Source organism: Ahaetulla prasina, chromosome 2 (genome assembly GCF_028640845.1).
Source record: "Ahaetulla prasina isolate Xishuangbanna chromosome 2, ASM2864084v1, whole genome shotgun sequence".
Classification (NCBI taxonomy): domain Eukaryota; kingdom Metazoa; phylum Chordata; class Lepidosauria; order Squamata; family Colubridae; genus Ahaetulla; species Ahaetulla prasina.
Genome location: NC_080540.1, coordinates 142,016,585 through 142,040,893, shown reverse-complemented (window position 1 = coordinate 142,040,893; position 24,309 = coordinate 142,016,585). Strand labels below are relative to the sequence as shown.

The 24,309-nt window shown below is 41.5% G+C and overlaps 1 protein-coding gene across 1 annotated transcript; it reads right to left on the bottom strand.

Moving 5' to 3' along the window:
• Nucleotides 1–854: 854 nt before the first annotated feature.
• On the bottom strand, nucleotides 855–20,097 carry LOC131191322 (uncharacterized). Its single transcript, XM_058169353.1, has 4 exons — nucleotides 19,789–20,097; nucleotides 8,428–8,479; nucleotides 5,234–5,443; nucleotides 855–2,587 (listed from the first exon to the last, which is right to left on the bottom strand). Exons 1-4 carry the CDS (start codon nucleotides 19,843–19,845, stop codon nucleotides 2,226–2,228), a joined length of 681 nt encoding a protein of 226 aa, XP_058025336.1. The 5' UTR covers nucleotides 19,846–20,097; the 3' UTR covers nucleotides 855–2,225.
• Between the last annotated feature and the right edge of the window lie 4,212 nt (nucleotides 20,098–24,309).

Sequence of the window (24,309 nt, the reverse complement as noted above, 5' to 3'; positions counted from 1 at the left end):
AATGGGGGCAATTCGAATATGAGCTATTAACTGAATTTTTGAAAGCCCGCTAATTGTTCTTATATGTTTGTGATGAAATAGCTGTGTTTCATTTACCTATTGTTGTCTTTGTTAAAGTGCATTTCCTATGGCCTGGTCTGAAAAGGATATCCCAGCTGGGGTGGGGAGGAGGGAGCAACTGCCAGTCAATCAGATATGTTCCCACCAAAGATCATGGGACTGGCAGCATTTCTCTCTCCCTTTCCTGTGGCCTTTGCTGCTGGGTGGTTGCAGGGAGAGCTGCTCTGTGGGGAGACAGAGTCGGTGGCTGCTGGGGGAAGCCCAGCAGTGAGAATACAGAACCAGGACCCAAGTTTAAGTAAGAAATTGTTAGATTTATAGTTATTTTTAGTCTGTGTTTTCCCAGGCCTTGTTTTACAAGACTTTTCTTAGAGCAATCTGGGGCTGGGCCACACATGCATAGGCTTTGCCAGGTTTGCGTGATTCACTTCTACCTACTGAACTACCAAAGCATTTCCCCACTAAGCTGCAGGTTCAAACCAAGTGGGCGAGTAGGGGGGTCATAGGTTACATCCCCCCTTTCGTTCATGACTATCTTATTATTTTTATTTATTTATTTATTTTATTTTATTTTTTAATTTATTTATTTGTCAAATACAACGGTAGATATAAGCATGAAATAACCATACGAATTGGATAAAATCAAAGGGAACATTAGGACAGGAACGGTGGGCACGCTGGTGCTCTTATGCACACCCCTTACAGACCTCTTAGGAATGGGGTGAGGTCAATGGTAGATAGTCTTTGGTTAAAGCTTTGGGGATTTTGGGAAGAGATCACAGAGTCAGGTAGTGCATTCCAGGCATTAACAACTCTGTTACTGAAGTCATATTTTCTACAATCAAGATTGGAGCGGTTCACATTAAGCTTAAATCTATTGTGTGCTCATGTATTGTTGTGATTGAAGCTGAAGTAGTCTTCGACAGGAAGGACATTGTAGCAGATGATTTTATGAGTTATAATCAGGTCATGCCAAAGGCGGCGGAATTCTAAATTTTCTAAACCCAGGATTTCAAGTCTGGTGGCATAAGGTATTTTGTTGTGATCAGAGGAGTGGAGAACTCTTCTTGTAAAATATTTTTGGACGCGCTCAATTTTATTAATGTCCGAAATGAAGTGTGGGTTCCAGGCAGGCGAGCTGTATTCGAGAATTGGTCTAGCAAATGTTTTGTATGCTCTGGTTAGTAGTGTAATCTTTCTGGAGAAGAAGCTACGCAAGATTAAGTTTACAACTCTTAAAGCCTTTTTGGCGATGTAGTTGCAGTGGGCTTAATCTATTCATAGATTAAGCTAAGAATTTTTTTTTAAATTTCCCTCTTTCTGCTCCATCTTCTTTTAATAGCTATTTCTTTTAATAATTTGCATCATTACATAAGTTTTTCTCACATTTATTTCTTTTAGTCAGAAACCGTATGCATAAAAGGCATGGCTTTGTGATGAGACAGAACCTAAATACCCAAATTCAACCTGCTTTGCAAGAAAACTGCTGTTACCATTCCCATCTTCATATTTAGCTGAATGTGGCTTTAGTGCTGTGAATGATTTGCTACTGAAGAAAAAAAATCGACTGGATATCACTGGATGAGACTTGAAAATGAAGCTGACGAAATTGGAGCCTAACATAAAATCTCTCTGCAGCAGGCACAAGTATCTCACTAACTTAAGTAGACTAAAGCTGCACTCCTACAACATTTTCCTGGGAGTAAGCTCCATTGAAGACAATGGTACTTACTTCAGAGTAGACATGCATAGGATTGCATTGTAAATATGATCTTGAGGTGAGCTCAAATTGTATTTTGAATTTGTTAGGTACCTTTATTTTAATATGTATAGTAATTAATATGATTGAAATATTACAGAAAAAGCTTTCATTAAAATTATATTTATGCATTTCAGTTCTCTATGATAAGTTCTGAAACTTTATTTGCTGTTTTTTCGTATTCCTTCATACTATTATTTTTTAAGTTCCTCAGTATTTCTATTGTCTTTTGTTCTTTTATTTTTTTTCTTTCATGGATGCCATGTTCTTTGGAACCTTGTTTAAACCAATTTAATGGTCTTTTAGGCTTCTTCTGCATGACTAGAAGTTCTCTTTTGAATAGTAAGAATTCTGTGTCCCGGAATTCTATGGGGCATGGCCAAAAAAAAGATTGGGAACCACTGCTTTACAGTGTCACGTTTGCTGATTTTGCCATATTCAACAGCACATAATCGGCTTCTTCTCTATACTCCATTGAATACTTCTGTGCTTGATTTATCTTCTCAATATTTTCTTTTAGGTTGCTTTCTAGACGTATCCAGTCTAGGTACTCAGGTGATGAGTCTTTCACTTTCTCCATCAAACTGTCCTGGCACTGATGAACTGAGTAAATCATCTCCTCTATTGTTTTACTAACTATTCCTTTGGTGGCAAAATTCAATTTCTCCACCTGCTGCTGAGTCTGCTTCAGTTTCTGAGGGACTTCCTCCACTCCCACATCTAGCCAAAACCTGTATCCTTCCATACACACCTGGACATTGTAAGCACCTGAAAAACAAAGAGATGTTAATCTCAAATTAGTGATTAGGATCAATTGTTGGAATCTTAAGAAAGCTTCAAATAGCAGCCAACTGTCAAAGATATTACAATGCCATGAAATCTAATTATTTCTACTTTATTTGTCAGGGACATAGGTGAATACATACATTTATAGGTGTGTGTGAGAGATGTAATGGTAATTTGGTAATATTAAGCCAAGATTAGCCAGGCCATTTGCTTGTAATCCTTGGCATAGAACTAGAGGTTGTGCTCTTCTGTGAAACCATTCTTACAGATTTTACAGGTAATCCCTCGGGGTTTTTTTTTCTTGCTACTCATCCAGCATAAAATACTTGATAAGTCTCCCTATAAGTAAATTCTGAATTCATTTCTTGTCTTTCTTATCATAGATTTCACAAACACTGAACAATTCTTCTTCTTGGCATTCTTTTCGGAAGGCAGGCATTACAAAGGAAAGATTAGCTTTAAAGGCACATGAAGGGATAATATACAGGAAGGTAAATCTAAAGAATAATTTCACTTGACATGCAATCCAAGCAGTAGAATATTCATCCAGGAAACGGAAATCTAAAATCCTTAGCATCTTGGTAATTTATTGAGGCAGAAAATCAAGCTGAATTGATCAATGTAAACAATTTTCTCCTGCAAAAAGAATCTGAATCTTGGATTTTGAACCATGTAATTAATCAGTCTAGAATAATAGCGCCGAACAATCTGTCTAGGAGCAATAACAAGAGCATGATATTTTGCTATTTTTCTTTCCAAAAACCTCATTGGATGAATGAAAGTTTTAGGATTGAGCTGTCAATAACACAAAGCATTGTTTTCTTACCTGAGGGTCAAGTTGAATAAAAGGGGCATGCCTCCAAAAATACCAAGAGGGGCCAAGTCATTTAAATTTCATTCAAATTAACTACAGTGATTTACTTATCTACTTATCTTACAATATTTTTATACCACTACAATTAAACTAATTCTGGACAGTGTGTAAATCAATAGGATTTTTTTCCCAGTCAGGTATTTTATAATTTTTCTGCTATGACTTTCAAATATTACAGCTTGGTAACCACAGTTGGAATTTCTGTGGTTGTCTCATGCACAACATCGGATTTTAGTTGTGCAATTCCGTAGGAAATCATGGCTATCCATTAGATTATCAGTTTCAGTGCTATTTTTGTGCTGCATTCTGAATATGTCTGATGGTAACAGTTGAGTCATTGATTTACAATCTGAGCATTCCAGTAAGCCTTGGTGAAGGGAAAATGTCTTGGAAGGAGGACCATATTATTAACACTTGAACAAGAAGGAAGATTTTTGGCCACCTCATAAGTATCACCTCACAAGTGCAATTCCTTACATTTGTGTGGTAGATGTTTCTTTAATAAGAAATGATTTCTTTTAAAAAGCTAAAAACTGTTCCATGGTGCAAAACACTGCTCTATTTAAGCGGACAGTATAAGAATGAAGTGGATTTTTCCAAATCCACATATCCTTATCAACTATCACCACTATCACAGTGCCCAGCGGTATGTCAGATCATGTATTATCAGAAATGCTTTTATTCTCAAATAGTGTCATAAATATATTTGATTTGATTTGTTCTCATAGGAGCAATTTCCAAGATAATGCGTATGTTTTCTGCCCCGTAAATATGAAGGATTCATTTATACAGGAAGCAGTACAAATACTACTAGGCTGTGGATTCACTCCAGTCATAGAGGACAAAAATAAGTTGACTTTGTAAAAAATATACAAATAGAATGAGACTATTGCCTTATACACTGTAAGCCGCCCTGAGTCTTCGGAGAAGGGCGGGATATAAATTTAAACAAAAAAAAAAAGATTTTTCTCTGTAGTTTTGGTCTTCCGTTTGTGTGGCCTGATTCTGTTTTGAATATATGAAAAATATGAAATATTGAAGATTATGATGGAGTATTATGAGATAATGTGAACCTAGATTGGGTCAGTCCCTGTTCCAATCCTATGAATTATAATTAGTGTCACTAAGCAACACAAGAACAAGAGGTGAAAGTATATTCTTGCTGGCCACCCTGTTGTAGGAAGTTAGCACCCACCCCTCTCCTAGAAAATGACATATGTTAGGAAATATTAAAAGGGCAGAATATTTCTCCTAAAAGGGAGGCAGAAACTCAGTCTCTCCCCCCCCCCCCCGCCTTTGTTAATGGGCCATTAAGGCCTGGGCCTGTCTATTCTACATAACAAAGATTTACCTTCTTCAGGCAGTACCATAGTAGAAATTGCCCAAAGCCCTTTCATTACATCATCACCCAGTAAGAGTCAACCAAGCCTGGGACTCAAAAGACAACCTACAAAGTTACCTCTGCATGGCCCCATGGGAGTCTGACAACCAATCAGAACACGAGCTCAAATTCAAAGCCCAACAGAGGGTATAAAACCCAGGCACTCAGCATCTCTTCCCTTTTTTCGCTCAAGCTCTCCAAGGCATGTGATCCTGTTCGTCAATAAACCTTCTTTCCAAGCAACTTCCATGAATCCAGTGTTGTTTCCCCCACTTGGAACTGTACCCAGAAGGATATTTCTTCCAACACTGTTCACCAACATTTTCTCCTTTGATTCAAACTGTTCTCCAGCATTAATTGCCCACCAACTTACTATGTTCCTGCAAGATCTTCTCCATGCAAACAGAAAGGCTGCTTACGGGTGAACAGTCATAGGAGTTCCTTAAGGTCTGTGTAGCTTCTCGGAGAGACAAGCAATGATCTTGCTGCTTATTGAAGGTCTCGGCAATGCTATTGAACAGGGCATCAAGTTCAGGCACATTGACTCGTTTCATTATAAGGGATGTCTCCTTGGTGAAATTAACTAGAAAAATAGAAGCCACAGTGCTATTTTGAATACAATATCACAAATAAATAAGAGTCTCTGAGTCATTAATAGGAACATATCATTTCCTTGGTTCTCTGCTGTGAGATAGAATCTTCAGTCATTCCTCTGCAAGAATATTTCTATTTAGCTTAGAAAATCCTACCTACATACTTTTTCTGTGTGCACTTACCTAGCTGTTACAGGAAGATATTGGCCCTATTGCCAATGAATTTTGTGGGGCTTGGCATTGATGCAATTGTCTTTTAAGGATAAAGCTTATTATGGTCACATGTAAAATATGACCATTGAAAAACAAAGCATTTTATCAGGGCAATTTAATTCAGGGACTGTCTAGTCTAGATCAGGAGTCCCCAACCTCTGGGTCACAGTCCACTACTGGGATGTGGACTCTCCAGAACTGGGTCACACAAGTGCGCAGAGCTCAACTTGCACCAGCGGAGCCCACCTCTCTCCTTCCAGCAGATTGGGAACATTGGTCTAGAACCATGATGGTGAACCTATGGCACGCGTGCCCGAAGTGGAGCCATGTTGCCTGGCACGCGCGGCATCTCCCGTTCCTCTTCTGGGTTTCTGGTGTGTATGCGTGCACGACGATCAGCTGGCCTTTTTGTGTGCACCAGTGCTGGAAACTGGAAGAGCTGGTCTTCCATTTTCCCGTATGAGCATGTGCACCAGCCAGCTGATCGTCATGAGCGCATGTGTGCCAGAAACCCAAAAGACTAGCTGGCCAAGGCAAATGAGCCAGAACTTCCAGCCAGAAACTGGAAGTTCATTTTCAGGTGCGCGGATGCACCATTGGTAGCTCCTCTTCCGGGTTGCGGCCCAGATGAGTGTGCATGCTCCCTTTTTGGCACTTGGTGCCGAAAAGGTTCACTATCAGTGGTCTAGAATATATCATAGATATTGGGCTAAAAGGTTGAATTATTTTTATAACAATGACTGGTTGATATTTTAAAATATATCCCAAGTACTGTCAGTAGCCAGCAGTCATTAATTTTAATTGGGAAACTGGCATTCCAAATCCCTCAACTCAGTTTTGAAAAATCACAGGCATCATATTCACAAAGTAACTTTATCAGAATAAGAAATGGAGCCATAATTAAACCTTGAATTATTCAATTAAAATCAGACCAGTGATTCTATGGCAACACAGTTTAGATTACAGTTTATTTTTCAAACTTGCAGAATTGCAATTTTTCCAAACAATGGAATACTTCATCCATTTGCTGGAAGTATTTTCAGCACATGCCAGAAGGAAAGAAGGGGAAACTTAGCTTTTTACGTGTAAACTCCGGTTTCCCTACTTTGTACATCTCTACAGATGAATTAATTCTAAAAATATTTTTAAAATCTCATTTTTGAGGGAAAAAACAAGTTTTTTCATCAAGAAAGATGAAAAAACATTTACTTCTAGGATATTTTGGAGAGGATAAAACAATCTGTTCCTCTTTCCAGAAAGGATAATATAAATCAGATTGAAACTAGCATTCAGGCTGAAACTGCATTTTCAACTGCTCTGCTGATTCAAGCGAGATGATAGATAGATAGATAGATAGATAGATAGATAGATAGATAGATAGATAGATAGATAGATAGATAGATAGATAGATAGGTATTTATTTGTTTGTTTGTTTGTTTATTTATTTTAATTGAATTTATATTGCTGCCTATTTGCCCATGGTGACTCAAGGTGGCTTACAGAATATAAAATCTTATTTAAAACAAAACTAATTTTAAAAATCAAAGAAATTAAAATAATAAAATAAAATCACCCCCGCCCTGGTGACAGCATCTCACACGAGCCATTTAATGGGCTCCATCCCACTCTGGGTTTCCCAGGCCCGCTGGCAGAACCAGGTCTTCAGTGCTTTCCGGAAGAGTATTAGAGTGACGGCCGTTCTAATCTCTGGGGAATGATATTCCAGAGAGAGGGAGCCACCATGGAGAAGGCCCTTCTTCTGATGTATCTTCCTAAGGCCTAGGGCCATGATGGCAAAACTATGTCATGTGTGCCACAGGTGGCACACACAGCTCTCTCTGTGAGCATGCCAGCACCTTGAATTGCACCCAGAAGCAAATCAGCAGCCAAGGCTGCTCCCACAGGAGAAATGATACACACTAGGGTCTGCACAAAACCATGCGGGCCATTGCATTTTGCACCAACTGGAACTTCCGGATGCTCTTCAAGGGCAGCCCCATGTAGAGTACATTGCAATAGTCAAGACGGGAAGTGACTAGGGCATGAGTGACTATGAGTAAGGATTATTGGTCCAGGAAAGAACCTAACTGGTGCACAACCAGCAGTTGCTTAAAGGCCCTCCTGGCCATGACTGCCACCTGCTCTTTGAGCAGGAGTCATCCTGCTCAACAATCAGCAGATTGTTATTCGACCATGACAAGGGGACCAAGGGTTTAACTTCAGGGGAATCCAGGGGGAGTCCAGGGGGAAACCAGGGAAGCCACAAAATTGTAAATCATCCATCTCCTCTGCTCCATCTCTGTTTCACCTTCCAACTGCCCCTTTCTGACCTCTCCACTCTTCAAGCTCTCCGACTTTCTATTTCTTCACCTCTCCATTTCTTCAACAAATTCCAGCCTCTAAGTTAGCTTATCAAGCTCGTCTCCCTCTTGTCTTTCTCTCTACACACTCCTCCACTTCCACATAACAATCTCTACATTCCAAAACCACCTCTGCACAACACTTTAGAGCACCATCTGTTGCCATCTTTTTTTTTAAAAAAAGGTAGGTAGGTAGGTAGGCAGATGGATAAGTAGATTTGGGTGAGAGGTAGTCAATTACATTAAATATGTATTCACATAAAGTTGTGATTGTGGAGAAAAAGATGCACACTTTCAAAATGATTTCCTACAACATCAATTACAATTAATCATAATTCAATTTATAATATTGAACTGTAATACAAAGAAATCAAAAACATTTAAATAACTCGGAGCTTTACCATTTCTGATCCTTTGACAGTTTCTTGAGTGCTGAGGATTCAGAGGTTCCCTCTAGAGGAAGGAAAAAAGGCTGTTAAAAGTTAATGCATGTACTCTGCCCCCAATTTTTTCAGAGATTGCCAATCCTTGGAGTCAGATGCTTTGTGCTTCTAGAGCTAGATATCTTATTTTGTGGAATGTTATATCTATTATTATTAAACTTTTGCTAAGTTGAGCTCCATTCCATTCTCTTAATATTTTGAATCACAAGGGCACAGCGGTTAGAATGCAGCATTGCAGGCTGACTCTGCTCACTGTAGAGTTTGATTTTGACCAGTTCAAGGTTGATTCAACCTTCCATCCTTCTGAGGTGGATAAAATGAGGATCCAGATTGTTGGGGGACAATAGGGTGACTCTTAAACCTCTCAGAGTGCTATAAAGCGGTATATAAGTCTAAATGTTATTGCTAGTACTATTGTATATTTGGTCATTTACTTAATAACTATTGGGATCCTGGGCTCATGGAATTTTGTTCAAACAGGACTTTATTTATTTATTTGATTTCTATAGCTGTCCTTCTCAGCCAGCAACTTTGCCTCTCCTGCATGATGGAATGGAGTTCAAGCAATAGGGTCTGCTTGTTTTATACAGCTTTGACTTAAGGATCCAATTTCTAATGCTGATTTAGGAATGTTGGGTTGCAACCTTCTGCACATAACCTCAATAAATACTTGAGTATTTAACCTCAAGTATTTATTGATTTGCAGGAGTTATATGGCTGCTTATATCATAGAATGATTCTAGGTGGCTCACTATAATCCATAAAACATAGTTGAAAAACAAATGTATCCTTTCTCCAGGCACCAGACCAAACATCCTGACAGCTTAACCCCCATCTAAGCCCAATGCTTGGAGGAGGAGCCAGATCTTCATAGATCTCCAGAAGGGCATATGTAACCTGTACCTCCATTTTTCTCTCTCTTCTACTAAGTGTGAATTTATGCAAAATACATGGCACTCTTATAAATTTTCAGGAAGTTTTGGATTGCAATTCCCATCAGTCTCCGCCAACAAGAATAATTTTCAGGAATGATGGGAGTGAATTCAAACAAGAGGACTGTTTCCTTACTAATGATTTTTGCTGATTTCTAGCCCTGCTTTATTTTTTTTATTTTTTAAATTTATATGCTAATCATCACCCCGGCTTGTTTGCGTGCTTGAAAAAATTTTGCTTTGCCATTTTGCCATTTTGTGCTATTTTATCTTGTACAATCAGATTCAACTTGTTTTTGTTAGATCTCTTTTTTTCTTTTATCTTGTTGTTTTGGGGCTCATTCTGTAAATCTAGTTCTCCGCTTCACAGAAATGGCCCTCCACGTTATCGAGGGCCTATCTCAATGACGGGTTTTGGGACCCAGAGAGATGGCATGCATTGAAAAAGAATCTATGGGATTTTTTAGATAAACAATTTTTAAGGGGTGGGAGGGTAAAAACGGGTATCGGGGGAAACCCGTTGGGGAGGGAGCCAGTTCTTGCGATTGCTCGCGGTGATATTTCATCAGGTCCGGAGGTAAAGGGGAAGCTTCTCATTCCAATTCCAGAGGGCTGTTCCATCAGTACGGTAAGTGGGAGAGGCAGATATGGTGGAAGTGGGGGGCCATATCATGTTCAGGGGGTGCGCACTCGCTGTTTAAAAGCGATTGCACACTCCGGCCCCTCAGACTTTTCCCGTTCCCCGAGTGGCCAGTCTCCTCAGGGCTTGGACCTTCAGCTGATGTTATGCAATGCCAGGTCCGTAGTAAATAAAGCCCCCCTGATTTATGATCTTATACGGGGGGGGGCTGCGGACCTTATGGGCATTTCAGAGACTTGGTTGGGCATTGAAGAAGGGATGCCCCTGGTGGAGATGTGCCCACCGGGTTTCCAGGCATTTCATCAGCCGAGGGCCCAAGGTAGGGGTGGAGGGGTGGCGGTGGTTATTAAAGAGAGTCTAGAGCCGATGGAGGCCACTGTACCTCAGATAGCCGGTTGTGAATCCCTTTACATGAAGTGGGGTCGTAAGGTGCAGGTGGGCTTGTTGATCGCCTACCTGGCTCCTTGCTGCGTGACAACAGCCCTGCCCGAGTTGCTGGAGATGATAGCTGGGATGGCGGTTGATACCCCTAGGCTTATGGTCGTGGGGGACTTCAACCTGCCATCAGCCGGTATGTCATCAACGGCGGTTCGGGAGTTCATGGCCATGGACCTGACCCAATTAGTTGACGGCCCCACCCACGTTGGGGGAAACACACTGGATCTGATTTTTGTCTCTGGACAGTGGTTGAGTGATCTGGAAGTACGAGAATTAGTCACTGAACCTTTGTCATGGTCTGATCACTCTCTCCTTCGTCTGGACTTTCGGACCGCCGCTCAACACCGCAGGGAAACGGGACCAATGCGTTGGTTCTGTCCAAGGGCGACTGATGGACCCGGAGAGGTTCCTGATGGAGCTTGGGCCGTTCCCTGGCGATTTGGCCCACGGCTCGGCCGAGGAGCTTGTTGTGGCCTGGGAACAGGCCGCGGCGGGAGCCTTGGACCGTGTCGTGCCTTTGCGGCCTCTGACCCGGCATAGGTCTCAACCAGCTCCTTGGTTCTCCGAGGAGCTGAGGGAGATGAAGCGCCGGAGAAGACGCCTAGAGAGCGCTTGGAGGTCCAGCCATTCTGAAGCTGACCATACACTAGTTAGGTCTTTCACCCAGACCTATCTAGTGGCATTGAGGGGGGCCAAGCGGGCCTATGTTTCTACCCTCGTTGTGTCAGCAGAGAACCGCCCAGCCTCCCTGTTTAGGGTGACTCGCTCCCTCCTTCACCAGGGGGGATGCGATGATCCCTTACAGGGTTGTGCTGAGGATTTCATCAGGTATCTGTTTGACAAAATCGCTCAGCTTCGGGACGGTCTGGACCAAAATTGGGTAGTTTCGGGCGAGGTGACGGACGCTAGTCTTGTTGAGACCATCTGGGAGGAGTTTGATCCTGTGGCTCCCGAGGACATGGACAGGTTGTTGGGACGGCTGAATGCCACCACATGTTTATTGGACCCGTGTCCCTCCTGATTGGTGCTGGCCACCTGGGAGGTTACACGAGGCTGGCTCCAGGGAATTGTCAATGCTTCCTTGGGGGAGGGTGTTGTTCCCACTGCTTTGAAAGAGGCGGTGGTGAGGCCCCTCCTCAAGAAGCCCTCCCTGGAGCCAGCTGTTTTGGGTAACTATCGTCCAGTCTCCAACCTTCGCTTTGTGGCGAAGGTTGTTGAGAGTGTGGTGGCACATCAGTTACCCCAGTACCTGGATGAATCTGTCTATCTAGACCCGTTCCAGTCCGGTTTCCGACCCGGGTACAGCACGGAGACAGCTTTGGTCGCATTGGTGGATGACCTCTGGAGGGCCCGGGATAGGGGTTATTCCTCTGCCCTGGTTCTCCTAGATCTCTCAGCGGCTTTTGATACCATCGACCATGGTATCCTGCTGCGACGGTTGGGGAGTTTAGGAGTGGGAGGCACCGTGTTTCGGTGGTTCTCATCCTATCTCTCCGACTGATCACAGACGGTGTTGGCAGGGGGGCAGAGATCGACCTCGAGGCGCCTCCTTTGTGGGGTGCCACAGGGGTCGGTTCTCTCGCCTCTCCTGTTCAACATCTATATGAAGCCGCTGGGTGAGGTCATCAGTGGTTTTGGGGTGAGTTATCAATTGTACGCGGATGACACCCAGCTGTACATTTCCACCCCTTACCACCCCAATGAAGCTGTCGAAGTGTTGTCTCGGTGTTTGGAGGCCGTGCGGGTCTGGATGGGGAGAAACAGGCTCAAGCTCAACCCCTCCAAGACTGAGTGGCTGTGGATGCTGGCATCCCGGTACAGCCAGCTGCAACCGCGGCTGACTGTTGGGGGCGAATCATTGGCCCCAATGGAGAGGGTGCACAATCTGGGTGTTCTCCTGGATGGACGGTTGTCTTTTGAAGATCATTTGGCGACCGTCTCCAGGAGAGCTTTTTACCAGGTTCGCCTGGTCCGCCAGTTGCACCCCTTTCTAGACCGGGATGCCTTATGCACGGTCACTCACGCCCTCGCCTGGACTACTGCAATGCTCTCTACATGGGGCTCCCCTTGGGGAGCACCCGGAGGCTTCAGTTGGTCCAGAATGCAGCTGCGCGGGTGATAGAGGGAGCCACTCGTGGCTCCCATATAACACCAATCCTGCGCAGACTGCACTGGCTACCTGTGGTCTTCCGGGTGCACTTCAAGGTGTTGGTTATCACCTTTAAAGCGCTCCATGGCATAGGACCAGGATATCTTCGGGACCGCCTTCTGCTACCACATGCCTCCCACCGACCAGTACGCTCCCATAGAGAGGGTCTCCTCAGGGTGCCGTCAGCCAAACAGTGTCGGCTGGCGACCCCCAGGGGGAGAGCCTTCTCGGTGGGGGCACCTACCCTCTGGAACGAGCTTCCCCCAGGACTTCGACAACTTCCTGACCTCTGGACTTTTCGCCGCGAGCTGAAGACGTACCTTTTCTTCTGAGCAGGACTGGCTTAATAGGGGTTTTTAATTCGTTTTAAATGGGGTTTATTTTTATATTATGTATTTTATATTTAAATTTAGGCCACATGGAATAAGTTTTTTAAATAGTTTTTATTGTAATATATTGTATTGTTTTACTTGGCTGTTCACCGCCCTGAGTCCTTCGGGAGAAGGGGGGTATAAAAATTAAATTATTATTATTATTATTATTATTATTATTATTATTATTATTATTATTATTATTATTATTATTATTATTATTATTATTATATAATAATTATTATAATAATTATCTTTTGAGTTCTTCCTGCAAAATAACTTGTTTTTGTTTTGTTTTCTTATTTCTTTTTGTCATGTATGCTATTGTAAGTCCTCATATATATGCTTTTGTGGTATCCCACAAATTTTGGAGCTACGTATCTTCCTTTGTATTTATCTTAAAGAATAGTTTCAATTTTTTTTCAGTCATCTGTGTATATTCTTTCTCTTTCGGTATTTCTTGATTCATAGTCCATCTCCGTTTTTTCTTCTGCCCTTTCCATATCACTTTTATTGGATTGTGGTGTGCCCCTGTGTTCATCATTATTTCAATCTCTTGAATCTCTTTTCTTAATCCTTGGGTCATCCATGCCATGTCAGTCCTTGACCGTAATTGATGTGGGTTTGAATAGAATGTGTATTGATTCTTTTTCATATTTATTTCTCTTCATGCTTCTTGCAGACTTAATTCTTTCATCATGTCATAAAATGAGTCTGGCAATGTTCTTTTCTTTGTCTTGTTCTTCTTATTACTTTTATAATCTTTTTTGATATTCATAATTGCATTAAAATCTCCACTTAAACATATATTTTCATATTCTAATTCCATTATTTTATAATGTACTTTTCTGTAGTAAATAATAAATAACACTTTGATTGTTATTTGGTGCGTATATTGTGGTAAGTAATATTTGGTTTTGGTCTGTTTCTATTTCAGTCATTAGGATTCTTCCCTCCTCGTCTGTGTATATTTCTTTCAGTTTTAATCTTTCCTTAATATATATTGCAATTCCGTTTTTGTTTTTTTTGGAGCTAATGATATGCAGAGTTTTCCTGTCTTTGGGTTTTCTAGTAATTTACTATACTGTTTCTTGATGTGTACTTCCTGAAAACATGCAATATCCATATCCAATCTTTGTAGTTTTGTGAGTATTTGAGTATTGGTGAATTTGATCCATTTATGTTTATTGAGGCCATTTTAATTTCCTCCACCATTTCTTTGTTTATTTATACATTATTCTTAATTTTCTTGTATTACTTGTCTCTCTCTGTATTTTTCCTCTTGTACCTTCTCTTTCTATTTGTTCTTTTTCCTTCTTTCCTCTTTTCTTCTTGTTCCACTTCATTCTCCTCTGTTTGGTATTCCTCTTGATTCCTATTCTCAGTTTCTTCTCTATTCTCTTGTTCTTCTTCAGTTGCAAAGTGATGTTCAAAGAACTCTTGTGCTTTGTCAAGGGTATCTATTTAAAAAATTTTCTCCTGACAGGAAATCAGAATGCCTTCTGGCACCAGCCATCAGAACATCACATTGTATCTAATTAATTGTGAGGTTAGAAACTGGTAATGACTTCTTTTGTTTCTTACACTCCCCAGTATTTGTTTCAGAGTTTGTATTTCCTTTCCTTTATATATTATTGATTCCTCCCTCATTTTCTTATATATTTCATCTCTTATGGCCTTTTTCGTAAACCTTACATGGCCTTCTTTTTCGGTAACCTGTGTCTACATGCGTAGTTTGTATGGACTCTATACACCTCATCTATATATCTCGTATATCCTGTTTGTCCATCTGAAATGCCTCTGCTAATAATTCTGCCATGGTCTCGCTGAGATCTTCCTCTTTATCTTTTACAATATTCTGGAATCTTAAGGAGGACACTTTTTCCATCTCTAGGAAAACAATTACTCTAAGTCTCTATTGGCAAGCACACATTTCTGTTCCATCGTTTCCATTTTTTTATCTACTTCTTCCATTTTTGTCTCTACTGTTTTTATTCTCTGTTCATTTTTGATAATAGTTTGCTGAATATTTCCTATTTTATTACCTATTCTTCTGATATCTCCTTTCATTTCTCCCACCTTGTGTTTGATCTCTTCATGGTTTGTTTTTGTCTCTTCATGGATATTTGCTATTGCTTCCTGTGTTTTCGTCATTGCATCTTGTATCATTAATAATGTAGCTTGCATGCTCTGAATGTTCAGTGTTGAACTTGCTTTCTCTGTTCCCATCATGCTCTCTATTGAACTTTGGTGTGCAGGCGATGAGGTTGTAGATGCAGGGTTTGGGGCAGTTTTTTTACTTATCTTGGTAATAATTGTCATGCTCATCATTTTCCACGAATTTTTTTTTCCAAAATAACATACAATATTTTAATTATTCAAGTTTCCTATTTAAGCCTTCAAAATCCTGTATTTATTAAGAGGAATTCCTACAACAACAACAACAACAACAACAATAATAATAATGCCTTCAATATACTCTTAAATATGTAAGTATAAATATAAATATGGATTTTAATATATGGATATATATGCATATATATTTTGCTATAATTGTAATGTCCTTATACTTTAAGATCTATTTGTATAAGTATATTTATATAACCAAAGACCTACATATTTATATAAGTATATATAAGTATGAGAATATATAAATGTTATATACGATTATTGTTTAAATATAATATATAAGATACATAAGTTGATGTGATTATTCTAATTGTAATAACCCAAGATTTGGCACTTTAAGACCAATTTATGTTAGTTTATAAATAAGGGGAATAAGTATAAATATATATATAGACTATATAGATATATTGATTTGAAAGTCCAAAAGTTCTATCCTAAACACTTACATGTTAAACAATTGTTTCACCTTTTACAATTACATCTCTTCCTGCTCCATGGCTGTCACCATTTAGAACCAGCCAAAATGGTCAATTTCTTTCCTGTTGATATCAAGGGGTTTCTTCTGTCCCTTTGGGGGGGGGGTGGATCGCCTTTCACCCCAAGGTCCTCAAAGTTTCCCCTTTCTCCTATCAATCCCTCCAGGATTGACTGTGCCTTTTAGAGGCTTCCTGCCAGGAAAATTAAGGCTTCAGGAATGGAGCCCAGTTCCCTCACTCTGCTCCATAAGGACGTCACCACTGGAAGTCTTGACCAATAAACTCTGTATAACTCACAGTACAATAAAATATGTGTAATATCTTCAACTTCTCCTTTACCACATATACATACTCTATTGGGTTCTTCTTATACCTGCCCTGAAGGAATGCTGAGGGAAGGATATTAAATCCGGCTCTGAAGAATGCTATTCTATGTTTCTGGAAGATCAGGTCCTTTAAAATATCATGCTGGTTCCCACACACACTGTTTAATTCTATTCCTACTGTGGAGAGGCATCCTATTTAGTTCTAAGTGGAACTCCATGTCTTTTATTCTATTAATAACTACTTGCTTAGCTTGGTCAAAGCCTAGGGATATTAAGAATACCAAGGAGAGCCCATAAGAGTCCAGGTTGTGGTCTATCACCTGTTTCCAGGGGGAGGAGAAGTTATCAGTCAACACTAGCGGGGTTAGTCCCTCTGGAAAGAAATGCATTTTTAGCTAATAGATAATCATCAGCTTTCAGGCTCTTACCTGAATTTGAGGCATACCTGTCTCAATCCTTAACTGGATGTTTGAAGTTCCTAATGCAGCTAAAATGGCTCACAGGAATTTTGTTTGCATGATTTCTAGTGGGTCTTCCTTTGCAAAGATTCCTGTTTGTGCCCCATATAGAATTTGCCCCAATGTTTTGGCCTCGAAAAATTTTAAGGCAGAGGTACTAACTGACTTCTGCCTGTGTAAAAGAGGTGTTTAATGGCATTTGAGGACCTATGGGTTAATTGCAATGTATAATCCAGATGTGCCTTCCATGTACCTTGCGAGTGAAAACCACCCCAAGGTATTTAAATGTCCTAACCTGTTCTAAATTATGTCCTTCTATTCTCCAGGAGTATTGAATAGGTTTTTTAGCAAAAACTAAATTTTTTGATTTGCCAAAATTAAGGACCAACTTATTCTGTCTACAGAATCCTAGTGTTGCAGTAATTGCTCTCTTTAGTCCTATGGGAGTTTGTGAGATAATACCAGAGTCGGCATATAGGAGTATTGGGATTTTATGTTGTGCTAAATTAGGAGGATGTACATTAGGGTTCTGTAAAAGATCGATCAGGGGGTTGGTATAGAAATTAAAAAGGGAGGGGGACAGAATACAACCCTGATGTACCCATTTTTGTACCCTTACTGGGGCGGTTAAAGTCCCTTGAGGATTACACCTCACTTTCCAGGTTTTTGTATGAGGAAAAGGAGGCATTTATCAATAGTAATGAGTTTAAAGTTCTCCCAGAGGGTGTTTCTGGATATTGATTATTGATTGTGATTATTGATATCAAAACATTGTAGGGGTTGCAGCCCAAACATCTACAGGATGGCATGTTGCTACTCAAAGCCAGAGTTCCAATGGCTGCAGAAACACACACTGTGGTCACATGATCATATCTTGGGTTCAATTTTATGGCTGTTTGCAACAGCCTGTGGTTATGTGACCATGATTTTTGGCATTTTTTGCCACAGTTTGTGGCAAAAAATGTGGTATTGTGCTGCCCCTCTGCCCACACACATATGCATCCACAGCAAGAATTTTTTTTTTATTTGAATTTATATCCCGCCCTTCTCCGAAGACTCAGGGCGGCTTACACTGTGTTAAGCAATAATCTTCATCCATTTGTATATTATATACAAAGTAAACTTTTATTGCCCCCAACAATCTGGGTTCTCATTTTACCTACCTTATAAAGGATGGAAGGCTGAGTCAACCTTGGGCCTGGTGGGACTTGAACTTGCAGTAATTGCAAGCAGCTGTGTTAATAACAGACAGACTTAGTCTGCTGAGCCACCAGAGGCCCTAAAACTGTTTACTCAAATCCTCTGAATAGGTCCTCAGAAAGCACCTACGCTGCACAGGTTTGGATTCTGAGCTGAGCATGACAAGAATCACTGGATAAACCAAGTCTAATGGGCACACACAAAGTCCAGGGAAGCAATCCACAAGTCAAACAGTCAGGATGCATGGCATAAACACACAGGGCAAGTAATTGGGCACGTTGCTCCAGCAAAATTCAAGTCCTCTGGAACAGGATTAAGTAGGCGACACTTGTGCGGCCTTTGACCGCACCCTTGACAAAGGGTGAAGTTGTCTCCTCATGAGTAGTCTAGCCAACTGGCATGGTGCCTGCCTCCTTTCTGCCCTACGTATCCTTAGATCAGGAGGAGGTGTGGATTCCACCCAGTGGTAGGATTCACCAGTTGTAACAACTGCTTCACTGTGCTTTGCACGTCAAACTCGCACTTCTGCACATAATCATTACAATTGAAAGTTACCTTCTACAGAATCAAGAGTGAGTAAAACAGCTGAGACGTGACAATTTGCTCTGCCACGCCTATCAGCTGGACTTAAAACAAAAGTAATATAGGTAGATTATAGTGCAGGGGCGGATGGGCGGCCCATATGATCATTAGAGTGAACCGGTTCACTCTCAGCTGATCGTCGGAGCTACCGGTATGCCCAAACGGGTCAGAACTGGCTGAATCCCACCCCTGATTCCACCTCCTCCTCATCACTAACTGTTGGCAGCTGTTCCTGGGTGCTTCCTGGCCAACTCTCTGCAGTTGCAGCTCGCCTCATTCAGCCTCAACCTTTTGCTCATCCAATCAATCTGGTTGAGGCTGCTCTGTCACCTAGCACTGTCCAAGCCCCGATCTGGACCATCGTGTGGTACCGCGCTTTCCCCTGCTGACTCAAATTCCTCCTCCTCTTCTGAACTCATGTCCAGAGAGGGTTCCAGGGGCAGATTCATGAGAGGTGTTTATGTCCAGTTGCTGGTAAAAACAGTCATTAAAAAAAACGGGTTTGCTTAATGAGTGTTGAATTCACTTAATGAAAGCTGCAAAAAAAGGTCATAAAATCTGGCAAGGTGACCTATTTAACGACTGCCACAATTTATGACTGTAAATTGAACTCAGTAATGGATGTAAATAGAAGACTACCTGTAAGCCCCACTACTAAGTCCTTTCCATCCTCCAACCTGTGTACTAGAGTTCAAATTCCCTTACTCATCACAGTCATCAAGAATCTACCTCCCTGCTTTGTTTTCCCCTCCCAAATAGGTTGGCCTAACTTGGTTACCATTTAGATTTGCTAATAAGGGTGATGAAGTGTAGGAAGTTAAAACCCACCCCTCTCCTAGAAAAATGAAATATTTTAGGAAATATTAAAAGAATAGAATATTTCCCCTAAAAGGAAGGCAGAAGCTCATCCCCACACATACCTTGTTAATGGCCAGTAAGGCCTTAGCCAGTTCATTCTACCTAATGAAGATCTACCTCTTTAATTGCCCTTCATTGCATCACCCAACAAGATTCAAACAAATTTAGCAGACAGACAACCTACAAAGCTAACCATGACCCCTGACAGCAACCAATCAGGATACTCTTCCTGTGCCCTAGGAAGTTCAAAGCCAGAGAGGATATAAAACCCAGGGACTCTCAGCATCTCTGCCCTTTTTTGCCCAGGATCTCAAGCCATATGATCCTGTTCATCAATAAACCTTCTTTCCAAGCAACTTCCATGAATCCAGTGTCTTTTTTCCCACTTGGAACTGAACCCAGATGGACATTTCTTCCAACAGAAGCTTTGGTATTTTTGCTTTGCTTTTTCCATTCAGCTTATTGAGCTTTTTCTCTTACCTCTCTTGACGGCTGCGCGATTAAGGGGCAACAGGTGAAGCAGCAAGAAAAGGCCATTTTTTAAAATCAAAATGAGATGGAATATATTCAATTCAGGCAGCTGCTTGGATAGGACCCCCAGAATCTTCTGGTATGTCAGTTTTGCTATTAAATGTCAAAGCATTTCAAACAACATTGCTCTAGCGCAATGCAAACCTAGAAAGTTATCCTTACATTTAAGGGAAAGACAGTCAAAAACTGTCTTTTCCCTAGACTTGAAAGGTGTATTTCTGTTCATGGGCCCACTTATCTGGAACAAGTCTAGCTGGTTTCTCAGCAATTACTCTCTGCATAGTTTAAGAAGCCCTTTGTACTGGAAAAGTGACTTCCTCTAGATTGGCATTCCTGGAGTGTACCATTATTCCAAAAAGGGGTGTGTGGGTATCTGTGTGCGAAAGGAAAAGGAGTGAAGCAGACAGTGCATACCCACGTATTACAATAATAACTGAATGAAATGTAGTCCCTCAAATATTTGTCTGTAAAAAACAGTCAGAGATCTGCTGTATCTCATTCATTTTTTAAACTTTTTAAATATATATTTCCGTCATTTTAAATAGATGAGCTCTTAGTGTAGAATCATACTTGCTTTTCATCAACAGTTCTCTAGTTTTTTCTTCTCTCGCATCAAAAAAGAGAAGTAATTTACAAGGATTCTTGTGTTTGCCTTTCATCACTGAAGCTACAAAAGAATTAGTCACAGGAGAAAAATACCTGGGAAAGTATTGTTTAAAAATACATGGTATTTACTTGGAAGGAAGACAACCTTGAATTTTAAGAAGCTAGAATAGATACAAGCAAAGATATAAGTCCTGTATAATATTGACTTCTTTCCTACTTCATGTCACCAACACCAGTTAAAAAAAGAAAGCATGTGATAGATACATAGTGTATTGCAGAAAATCAATCTGGACACATTTTAAGGGGGGAAATTGCTTAGGAGAATAGTTGCAACTGTATCTTGAGGGAGAAGAAACCTGTAAACTGTTCCCTATAATAGCGAGTGTTTGCCAAAATGGGTCAGGACTGAGATTTTTGTAATAAAGTGAATGCACACCCTACAAAAGTTTGCTCTTCTCCATAAATGTGCAGAACATGCATGCCATACGTATGCATACATGTGTCATAAATATCTTCCAGAATCCAACATGTTGGCTGAATTTATCAGACTTGTAGGGTGCCTGGCTCAAATACTTAAATCAATTAAGGCAGTTAATTTTGATTTAAAAATCAACAGCTTTCATTTATATAAAATATCTTTCTTTCTTTTTTGCTTTGTCCCTAGCTTGATAGAGGCAATGCTGTTCATGAGATGACATAAATAACATATAAATACACACACACACACCCTGCACTAATTGGGATACCAAATAATGTAAAATAAATAAGGACCATTCTTTGCAGAGTTGTACATAACAGGGAAAATATAAAATATGAATATTAAAAGAAATATATATAAACGTATATTTTTCCTTGTAGATTTATTCTCATCATTCCTAACTCTGGAGGAGTTTTTGGACTTTTGAAAGCTCTTGAAATTCTCTTTGTTGTAGTGCTATGTTTGCATATTGGATATGCTTTATACTATGAGTTACTGAGAGTTAATTTTGATTCCAGTAGTATAGCAATCTGTTTAATAAATAAATATCAGGTTCCCCCCCTCTAATTGTCCATTGATTCAACAAAGAAGGTCAGTCAGCGGAAAAACTGCAATGCAATAAAGATGGGGCTTTATTGCCTTCAGCAGGGAGTGGTGGAGAGGTTTATTTATTTAGCAGGTATATAACCATGCATCTCAAAAACATGACTCTGGGCAGAGTACAATAAAGGAGCCAGTTAAAATCAAAACAAAATAAAAACATTTAGATACAATTAACCCAAATTTATATAAAACACCAGGAAAATGCACCAACATTTGACACACAGCATAACCATCTCAGGGGCTCCCCATTTCCCTGGGAAATCCAAGCCTGCTAAAAGAATCATGTCACAGCCGACCTCATCTTGGGGAGAATGATATTCCAAGGCAGAGTACCCTGGCAGAAAGGGTTTGCTTGATGATTCCTGCCAACTAAAGCTCTAAACTGAATTATTAGAAAGGCGAGCCGCCCAAAAGCGATAAATCACTAATAGATGGCCACACTAGTGGAGTTGCCACTGAGTGGTCAGTCAATAATTACATGTCCACCAAGGTCCAGTATCAACATTTCCATGCATGTTCCATGCATGTAAATGTCATACCCTTTGAGCAGTGGTGGGATTCAAGTAATTTAACAACCGGTTCTCTGCCCTAATGATTTCTTCCAACAACCAGTTTGCCAAACTGCTCAGAAAATTAACAACCGGTTCTCCCGAAGTGGTGCAAACTGGCTGAATCCCACCACTGCCTTTGAATGAGCTGGTAATGGTAAGGATGGAATAAGTCCATAATGCCCCTTTGGCTCAAGCCCAAAGCACCTGATGGTTCAAAAAACAGACCCCAGTTTGAGATGACAATGGGGAGGTGGTACACCAAAACGGACAGGGAAACAGCGGTCCAACATTGGATGTTGGTGATGCAATCTGTATTTGGAGACCTTGATGTCCCAGGTCTCCTGCATTCGATAACCGGCAACCACAGAGACATCCATGACCTAGAGTTGGTTTAGTGCCTCCACAGTTAAGTCCAGTTTGATGAATGAAGTGTTGGATGGTATGATGGGCTCGACACTCGGGCGGACGCCTTGTTGGTGCAGGAGTTGATCCAAGCGCTGAACAACACGATTGTGTCAGGCACATCATGCGTCATGCGTCACCTCACACACTTGCAGGATGTGGTTGATTGTCTCTGGGGCCCGGAAGGCTCCTCTGCAGGTCTTGTTGGTGATCTGGCGATTGGCACCTCGTGCACTCAGGAGGAGCGCAATAGCCAATTGTGGCTGGCTGCATCAATCTTAGGGACACCCAGCTCTCGACCATCAATCGAGGTCAAGAGCACATTCTTCCACTCCTCCCGCATCTCAGCCTTCACTGTCACTACTGCAGTGTTGACTTTGCACAGCTGGTTCATCTGGCACTGCAGAAGATCAAAGGCATCTTGTCACTGCACCATCTGGAACAGCGTGGTGGGGTGGGATGCAATCTTCTCAAGTCAGGATTCCTGGAGCAACGGGATAGATGTGGAAAAACAGGGCACTCCCAGGCCTCCATCCTTGATGCTAGCATGGAAGTAGCCCACAGTCTTTAGGCAGCTGCAGCCAGCGTCTCACCACCGCGCGGATCAAGCAGTCTAGCTTGCGGAGTGTGTTTCTGTGTACGTGACCTAGGACAAGCTCATGTGTGAATTTGGGCACCAGGAATGTTTTCAGCAACTGCATCTGCTATTGCAGCTTTAGTGGTGCCTGCAAGAGCTCCTGAAGAGAGAGCCTAACTTGCCAGTGTGCTTGGGGATGATGTGGCCTTTCCAGTTGAACTGGAGGCCGAGATAGCAGACTGAATCCCCTGACCCAAGAGGATTGATGTTTCCTCCCTTGCACTCATAGGCAGTTGATAGAAGGGCCATGCACTTCCGCTTTCTGTCCTTGGTGATGGTGAGGTCAATGGATTTCCTGGCATTAAGCATCATGCCAGCTCTGGAAAGGGCTTCAGACAGGAGGTGTATTATTTCCTGGAGCTGAGGGATTTCTGCAAGTAAAACTAGGTCATCCGCATAAGCAATATTGTTGATCCAATGGCCGTCGAAGTCATACCCACTGCTGGGTAGAGATGCTGTAACGATGTCGTTGAAGACTATGATGAAGAGTAGCAGAGGAAGAGGGTCACCCTGCTGGACTCCCCAACTACATGTGGTGGTAGTTTCTGCAAGTTGCACCATGGACCGCTCATAGAGGATGCAAAGATACGACACCAGGGAAGGTGGTAGACCCGCAGCAATGGCGACACAAAAAGGCATGTTGTGCAAAACAGTGTCAAAAGCCTTGGCAATGTCCAGGAATAGCATTGCACAAGGTTCACACTTCTATTGACCCTTTGAAGAATGGAATGCAGAAGGGTCATCACTTCTAGGCTGAAGAAACCCATGCCGGAAGGGTGAAAGCTAAAGCGTATCGTGGAGACGCCATGCCAGGATCTTGTGAAAGGCACGGAGGCAATCAAAATAGGGTGGTAGTCTCCTGGAGTTGATGGAGATCCGTCTTTGGTAGAAAGACCACCCTTGAGCAGGCAAGTTGTTCTGGTGACCACCTGGTGGCTAGCAGCAGGTTGAAATAGGCTGCTAGTGATGGTTGGTGCCAGATCAGGAGATCAGCTGCAGGGATGTGGTCTAGGCCCGGAGTACTAGCCGTCATACTCTTCAAAGCTGGAGTGACTTCAGACGGGGTAACTACATGCAGGAGGGACCAATGCAGGCCCGGTTGGGGCTTCAATGTCGTGTGCTTTGTCCTCAGGATGTCTGTTAATGGCAAGGCCACCTTGGAAGCAAGGGGATGAAAGTCCGATATAAATTTC

Excerpts from the sequence above, each read along its gene's own strand:
- LOC131191322 (XM_058169353.1), bottom strand. The coding sequence starts at position 19,845 with ATGGCCTTTTCTTGCTGCTTCACCTGTTGCCCCTTAATCGCGCAGCCG. Across the intron at positions 5,444-8,427 it reads CTGTCAAAGGATCAGAAATG|TTAATTTCACCAAGGAGACA; the intron begins GTAAAGCTCCGA and ends CTATTTTTCTAG. Across the intron at positions 2,588-5,233 it reads GAAGATCTTGCAGGAACATA|GTGCTTACAATGTCCAGGTG; the intron begins GTAAGTTGGTGG and ends TTTGTTTTTCAG.